A 7,679-nucleotide genomic window follows, 5' to 3' on the forward strand; every position below is an offset into this window, starting at 1 on the left:
TTCTACCAAAAAAGAACAAACAAATAAACATAGCCATTAATGTTAATTGGAACATGAACGTGAACGCTCAATATTTATCTCGTTGACCAGCTTGATCTTTGCCGCCATCTAGTGGCACTTCAGGGCACTGCATGACACAAACGCTAAAAATGGAGAAGGTAATACTTTATAGACATAACATTAATGAATAAACCCGATATGAAACGTGTATGAAAAAGTTGATATGCATAATATTGTACACTGAAAGCCGCATGACAACAAATTGAGGTATAATAGTGTATATTAGACTCTATTTACATATTGTAATTGATTGTCTATTTGAACAGGTAAAAAAAAACAGGTAATTGCCAAATTGACACTGAAGAAAAAGCCAAAAAACAATAACTCTGTTATTGGTTGGGTTGTAACATCTGTCAGAAAAGTGGCAAAAAAATTATTTCCAAATTTAAACCAAATGTTTGCACGTATCTTATTTTGAAGATAAATACGCTTTAAAAATATGTAAATTTGATGACTGATTGCTTGGGAACAATTTCACCATTATTAGTACAGAAGATGCATATTATTCCATGTATGTTAATAGCAAAATAGCATAATTTGCTAAGTCATTAACTGCTATCAACATTCAAATACAAAATGTTTTCTTAGCTGGGAATCAAATAATGTACAACATGAATAAAAACACTGAAGACCAATATGTTTTTCCTCCAAAAATGTATTTCCATGCTGAAATCTAACAAGAAGAATCTAGTCTTCTGCTTCAGACTCTTCGTCATCCTGGCTAATCTGGAAATAGCGTAACTCGTACGTTTCCTTGTCGGAGGCCACCACTCTCAGCCAATCGCGCAGGTTGTTCTTCTTGAGGTACTTCTTTGTCAGGTATTTTAAATACCTGTGGGAGAAACATGCAGAGTTCAGCACAAAAACACACGGACAAAGAAAAAAGAAATAAAGTGTTAACGGTGCTTTCGTGTTGGCCACCTTTTGGAGAACTGCTTCTCAGACGTGACGTTGATTTTGTTCTTCATGCGGCCGACCGACACGACGTTCCCGAGATTCCCGGTCTTGCCATTAACCTTTATCCTCTCTTTCAGGAAAGTTTCCTATTGGACAGAGTACAGTGACATGCTAGGGAAGAGAACCCTAGCACAAAAGGAACTAGGGAAGGGCGCCCTAGTCCACAAGCCACGTTAGCTGCCTGCTAACCAAAGAGCACTTTTCCCTAGTTTCAACAAAACTGTTATTTTATTGTTATTTTTTACATTCAGACTGCTTACAAAGTTTGCAGAGTCGAGGATGCCATCCTCAACAGGGTGGGTCAGATCCAGACAGAACTTCCAGCCAGGCCCCTTTTTGTTCTTCTTGCTGACAAGTTGCTTCTTCTGACGGATCTGTGATGTCGATGTGAGTTTATGAGCTTCAAATCATTTTGACATTTTATTTTATTTTTTTAAGGCAGTTACGTATAAGCTTTTTCGGTAGGCGTCGTAAGGAGTGGTATGGCACAGTCGGTAAAACTAGTGTAATACGCACATGAAGTATTTTTTAAAAAAACAGGGGGGACGGCAATCTTGTACCACATTTATTAATAACTAGAGTGTTTATAATTTATCATATTTAAAACATACGATACGTGGACTACACGTGCCGGCTAGCGCTGCTGTGCTAGCGTCTTTCGACGTTTAAAATGAGTTCAAGTTCATACAAAAGCAAACCAACATCATTCTTTATTGTCATTAACACCCTACACAATTCGTGACTTTACGTGTATATCCAAGAGCAATCATGGAAACTAATTTAAAAGAAGCGGAGAGGCTTGGGACTTACGGGTGCCATGTTGGACAGAAGGAACCGGAAAGGAAGATCCGGAAGTGACGCAATGTGAGGTTGCCAAAGCCTTTACCAAATATGGTCAACGCAACAGAAATAAACTTCGAAAAATAGTTTTATTATACCAACTGAGACTTTTTTTTGTCCCAACATTTGAGAAGCACAAAGGTGTCTTATGAAAACGACGTAAGTTCCAAAGGTAAAAAAAAAAAAAAAAAAAAGCGAACCGTCCGGTGCGCCCAGGCCACGCCAGAATTGACGTAACATTATGACTCAAAAAATCCACCACTCGTGGACATTAGCATGTGCTCTGACTCACTTTTGAGCCATGTTGTGGTTTGCGTGTGTGTCTGTGGTTACGATCATGGGGATATGGGGGGAAGGGATGGCTTCTCCTTTTTATTGTATTATGGATGTTTTATTTGTTCAGCACTTTGAGTTGCATTTGAATGTATGAAAGGTGCTATATAAATAAAGTTCGATTTGATCTATGAAAAAAGTATCTTTGCTTCTCTGGACAAGACCGACTTATTTTCAAGCTACATAACGTTTACTTTTAACCTAAGATTTATGAAATCACCCCTTCTTGGTGATGTTTTAGTATTCAAACTTTACAATTTACAGCTATAGTAGAAGTGAGGACAAATTGCACACTATTAGAATAACCATATGCTGGATAGAAAATGTATATTGAGATAGAAAGCCAGTTCAGCATTTATTCAAAAAGCTTGAGGCTATTAGTGTATGAAACATGCCTCCTAGTTTTAAAATGTCAAATTTAAGTGCATACTAGTAGTCAAAACATTCAGTCAGTTGTATTGCTGAATCATCTTACTAGTGAGGACTGATTGTATTTGCATACTGCCCTTAAAGAGACTAGCGCCATTTTGGCATTACGGGACTATGTTGGAGTGAATCTTTTTTTTTTGGGGGGGGGGGGGGGGGGAGAAAAAAAACAAAACAAAAAAAACAAACAAACTGCCTGGCTTGGTTTTTCAGGAACTATGTGGACAAAAAGTGCACTGACCAACCACTTCCAGCAACAAGACACACAAAGGGAAACGTTCGGAGTTGATTCATTTGTTTCAACGTTTTATTTCAGCCATCTTCAGTCAGGTGACAAAGGCCTCGAGTGAACAAAAAGTTTGCGGCCGCCACCCTCCCCAACCCGATTTTGAGTTCCTCAAACAGAAAGCTCACTGCAAAGCGCCTCCCACATGTCTGAAGCTCACACTGCATTCAAATTGCGCCTCTTGGGTAACCAAAAAAAAAAAAAAAAAAAAAAAAAAAGCAAAAAAAAAAGCACTCGTTTAGTATTGGGAGGATGGCTTGGGGTGGGGGGGGGGGGGGGGGGGCGAGTGCACGTGAGCCCCACGGCATTCCGAGAGGAGAAAAAAAATCACTCACGTGCCTAAGTAGAATGGTGGAAGGGGGTGGGGGGGTGACTTCCTGGTTTGGGAATTTGTGGTGCTGAGGGTGGAGCTTAAGCGCCCAGAAGTGCTCGCTGCCGCCAACATCCCGTCGATGGAGAAGATCGACGCTAGAGGGGCGCCCCCAAGCGCATCTAGTATCTACAGAGGCCCTTCGCCTCGCTCTAAAAGATTTCAATCTAAAGAATATGTTTAAAAAAAAAAAAAAAAGAAGCAAAATCTGAATCCTATTATTTCATCATTCAGGAATGTGAGCAACACTGTGAAGGCGAAAATAAGCTGATGCAATGAGCAGCTGGATGATTTGTTTCATTTTGAAGTTGTTTATAGAAAGTTGACGCGATACCAACAAAGCGTGAGCGATCAGGCAGCGAGCTGCAACCAAATACTCCCGACGGCTATGAGAACAAGCGAAAAGGTGGAAGGAGGGGGGGAAAAAAATGAGAAAAGTATGATTGAGGTTGTCAGTGAAGGCCGACGCTTTGGTGGCAGAACCAATGAGAATGCAAGAGACTGGTTGTGGGCGGTGCTTGTTGCCGGGGCTGCAAAGTCCGTCTGCTTTATTTGTTGGCCAGGACCTTGGTAGCCACGGCACACTCCTCCCCCATGGCGGACATCACCGTGACCTGTGAAGCCAGGCGAGAGGTGCGATTGGTCATGTGAATTGGTCATGCGTGCGGGTCACGTGACGCCCGCCCGGCGGCGCTCACCAGAAACTCGTCGCCCGCCTCAAATTTAGTCTCGATTTCCTTGCCAACTTCGTTGTCGGGAACGCGCAGGTCCTCCCGGATCTCGCCGTTGTCGGCCATCAAGCACATGAAGTTCTCGGTGATGTTGACCAACTGAGAAAAGGACACGCAAAAAAAATAAAAAAATACATAAATAGAAATCAGTGCTGTGAACTAATTTTATTAGCAGACTTTGTTATTCACTCAGTGCGAGCCAAAATCAAAGTAACTCAACCAGTTGGCATGAAACTTGTTTAATTTAACTCATTCACTGCCTTTGACAAGTATACTTGTCAATTGTATTTTTTAGAGCGGTGCTAAATGGGGGCGAATCTGAGCATGCTCCACTGTAAATATCAAACTTGGAAACAACTTTACTGATGCCCAACCACCGGTAGATGACATCATTGCCCCATTTTATAGGAAATAAACACAGTTTCAGAGTCCATGGGAGAAATGGCTGTATTTTGGCAAACCTACATTTTTCTGCTGTCAATTATAAAAGAACGGGACGGGACAAAAAGTAGGGAGTCTATTCTGTTATTTGGTAGATTTGGTTTATATATAATTATTGAATGTAATATCACGTGAGTATTGGAAATGTAAAAATTTTCTATAATGACTGGCAGTGAATGAGTTTTAAGAGTGACGTCTGTAAACATACCTGATAGTCTAGCCTCTTGATGGAAGGGACATCCATGTTGTGGGTGGAGGGGCACATGTCTTCATACTTCTTCTGGGTGAAGATGTCGATGCCAGTCAGGTTCACCTGCGCAACAACAGCAGTAATTTATATATATATATAAAATAAAATAAAGGACATGTGCCCGTCAAGGTCAACATCCCGGCCGTCACCTTAGCGTGGCCATGCTTGCCGGTCTTGGAGGTAGACATCTCCACGATCTTGCAGGGACGCCCCTTGAGCACCACAAAGCCGTTCTTGCGCAGGGCCGAGCACTGCATGGGGTACGTGGCCGAGGCGCCGGACTCGACGGTCCCGAAGTCGAGCTCGGGATCTGACATGATGCGATGCTTCTGGGCTGCTGGAAAATGCAAAGTAGCCCGTGAGCCACATCATAATAATTCTATGGCAGAGATTAACTACTATCATCATCATCATCATCAGTAGTAGTAGTAGTAATATCATTATCATTATTATCATCATCATCATCATCAAATGCTAAGTAGAGAAGATGACTTAACCTCGGGAGGGAAATCATTCGGTTCCAGCAAATAATATCACTTAAAATTGGCCTATTTACATTTTTTTTTTTTTTAAACATTATTGTGCAAAGTAATATTCATACATTCCCCCACAAAAAAAAAAAAAAAAAAAGGAAGGTAAAACAGTTAAGCGCTATGGAACCAAAGATAATTTTAATTTATATATTTTTTTCTTAATTGGCCAGTTAACCAGATACTAAAATTTTACACGATTGCCCTATTTACTTTTACGAATAAAAACAAATGGCAGCATTGGGAAGGAGGAATTAAAAAAAAAAAAAAAAAAAAAAAAAAGTCAATCAAATAGCTTCATTGGAAAATAAAATTATTTCCTTTTTTGATTACTTTAAGGAGCTTAAGATTTTTACAAGCGAAAAAATAATAATTACAGTTGCCCTATTTACTTTTACTAATAAAAACAAATGGCAGCACTGGGGAGGAATTAAAAAAAAAAAATAGCTTAATTGGAAAATAAACTTATTTCTTATGATTACTTTAAGGAGCTTAAAAAAATAAAAAATACAGTTGCCCTATTTACTTTTATGAATAAAAACAAATTGGCCAGTTAATCAGTTACTAGAATTTTATTTATTTTCGCAAATATCAGGCTAAAAAAATAAATATTTTTTTTTTTTTAAACAACAAAAAAATATCACGATTGCCCTATTTACTTTTACTAATAAAAACAAATGGCAGCATTGGGGAGGAGGAATTAAAATAAATAAATAAAATAGCTTCATTGGAAAATAAAATTATTTCCTTTCTATGATTACTTTAAGGAGCTTAAGATTTTTACAAGCAAAAAACAAAAATTACAATTGCCCTATTTACTTTTATTTATAAAAACAAATGGCAGCATTGGGGAGGAATTAAAAAAAAAATAGCTTCATTGGAAAATAAACATTTCTTTTTTATGATTACTTTAAGGAGCTTAAGATTTTTACAAGTGAAAAAAACAATTACAAAATAATGCTACTGTTTATAAGCATTTCACTAATATAAGCCCCCTTTTTTGACCCACTTTACCTGTGAGTTTATTGTCACTGTTTAATGTTTACATTCTTCGACTTTTAACATATGTTATTAAATACATATACACACACAGTCTTACAGTCTTAAAAAAAGAAAATAAAAGACTTTAGGTAAGAGTGAAACGTGGACGCGCTGACGACACGCTCGCGTCAACACGAGGCTGCTTGCTCATTCAACTTAACACTAAGTTTTCAACTCTTGACTAATAGAAAGCGTGGACAAAGTCCAACAATAAATTTCACCTCAACACAAAACCACACGTTTATTTAAAAAAAAAAAAAAAAAAGTTTAAAGTTTTTGCTGGATGCCAACATATTAATTAAGTTAGCAAATGCTAACGTCTTAGCCGGCCTGTGTTTTCCTAATGATCCTTAAGTCGTCCCATTGAAGACTCAGTTCACGATTTATATTTTAGCCTGACATCCATTTTAAACGTCTTCCGTCTGTTCCGGTGGTGTCGTCGCGTGTCAGCAAAGCGGCGTGGAAACGAGCTGCGTTTCGGAATTAAATCTCGAAAATGTACAAAAACACACGCGGGGCGCTCGAGTACCGTTATGAGTTAGCGACGCCATGCTAACAGCGGCTAGCCGCCTTAGCAGTCCATTCAATTAAGTCGCCTTAAAAAAAAAAAAAAAGAAGAAGAAAAAAAACACACACCCAACGGCGCCCCTCTCGAAAATGCTCCGCGCTGTACGCGTTCAAAGAACTAGCCGAGCGGGCAGCTCTCCGTCGGAGGCCGCCGATGCGAGGGAGTTACCGGGCCCCAAGCGCGACCGTTAGCCGAGAGGATGACAAGCAACACTTGCAGCGGCCAGCCGATGAAGGCCTCGTTGCCACTGCGCTTTCATTAGAGCCTACCGCCCCGGCAAACTCGCTCGACACGCCGACGAAAGCGGACGGCTGAGGCCGCCCGGCCGGCACCGAGCTAACGTTTGCTCACTCCCCGCCTGCCATCACCTACGCCGGGAACCGTTATTTCGCTTCTTTTCCCCCCCTCGAGGCACAAACACGCGCCATGCCACACTTACCTTCCAAGGAAAAGAGGAGCGAAAGTGCGCATGCGCGTCCAACTTACTGCAGCATCCGTATGTGGGAGATAGGGAGGGAGGGGCCGTTTATGTGCCCACGCCGGGTTGCCAGGTTGGAACCCGACATGGCAACCCGCACGACAACATTCAATACAGACAAAACATTATTATATTATTATGTATTTAGGATGATGCGTTGTTTTCATAATTCACTCACTGCGTAGCTGTGGATTTTGAGCAGATTGGGTTACTTTTACCACTTTTGGGTTAGTTATTTTGACCACAATTGATCAAAATGGCGACCAACTTCAACTGCTGACCTTTTTTATGTCAAAAATACAATTATGAAGAATCTGAATTTTGTGAGCAACATTATATAACTGTTCATTTTTAATCATGTTTATTTT

The 7,679-nt window shown here is 40.1% G+C and overlaps 2 protein-coding genes across 4 annotated transcripts; both read right to left on the reverse strand.

Annotated features, from left to right (window-relative positions):
- Positions 1-697: 697 nt before the first annotated feature.
- rpl22l1 (ribosomal protein L22-like 1) lies at positions 698-1,975 on the reverse strand. The gene is made up of 4 exons (XM_077508930.1): positions 1,828-1,975; positions 1,278-1,391; positions 982-1,103; positions 698-892 (listed from the first exon to the last, which is right to left on the reverse strand). The coding sequence occupies exons 1-4, from the start codon at positions 1,834-1,836 to the stop codon at positions 748-750; spliced, it is 390 nt and encodes a 129-aa protein (XP_077365056.1). The 5' UTR covers positions 1,837-1,975; the 3' UTR covers positions 698-747.
- Positions 1,976-2,901: 926 nt separating this feature from the next.
- Positions 2,902-7,408, reverse strand: LOC144009516 (eukaryotic translation initiation factor 5A-1-like). Of its 3 annotated transcripts, none has more exons than XM_077509292.1 (5): positions 7,273-7,408; positions 4,844-5,031; positions 4,653-4,757; positions 3,971-4,102; positions 2,902-3,886 (listed from the first exon to the last, which is right to left on the reverse strand). In XM_077509292.1, exons 2-5 carry the CDS (start codon positions 5,009-5,011, stop codon positions 3,821-3,823), a joined length of 471 nt encoding a protein of 156 aa, XP_077365418.1. In that variant the 5' UTR covers positions 5,012-5,031; positions 7,273-7,408; the 3' UTR covers positions 2,902-3,820. The 3 variants fall into 3 exon arrangements, with proteins under 3 accessions (XP_077365418.1, XP_077365419.1, XP_077365417.1); XM_077509293.1 differs by lacking the exon at positions 7,273-7,408 and adding an exon at positions 6,902-7,183; XM_077509291.1 differs by lacking the exon at positions 7,273-7,408 and adding an exon at positions 6,795-6,831.
- Between the last annotated feature and the right edge of the window lie 271 nt (positions 7,409-7,679).

The sequence above is a fragment of the Festucalex cinctus genome, chromosome 20, assembly GCF_051991245.1.
Source record: "Festucalex cinctus isolate MCC-2025b chromosome 20, RoL_Fcin_1.0, whole genome shotgun sequence".
Classification (NCBI taxonomy): domain Eukaryota; kingdom Metazoa; phylum Chordata; class Actinopteri; order Syngnathiformes; family Syngnathidae; genus Festucalex; species Festucalex cinctus.

Bases quoted from the DNA above. Each gene is read 5' to 3' on its own strand.
- LOC144009516 (XM_077509291.1), bottom strand. From the start codon at position 6,816: ATGGCGTCGCTAACTCATAACG. The intron at 5,032-6,794 runs GTACTCGAGCGC...TGCATTTTCCAG, and splicing joins GGCGTCGCTAACTCATAACG to CAGCCCAGAAGCATCGCATC. The intron at 3,887-3,970 runs GTGAGCGCCGCC...CTGGCTTCACAG, and splicing joins AGGCGGGCGACGAGTTTCTG to GTCACGGTGATGTCCGCCAT.
- rpl22l1 (XM_077508930.1), bottom strand. The intron at 1,104-1,277 runs GTAAGCAGTCTG...TCTGTCCAATAG, and splicing joins TCCTCGACTCTGCAAACTTT to GAAACTTTCCTGAAAGAGAG. The intron at 893-981 runs GTGGCCAACACG...TTTCTCCCACAG, and splicing joins GAGAAGCAGTTCTCCAAAAG to GTATTTAAAATACCTGACAA.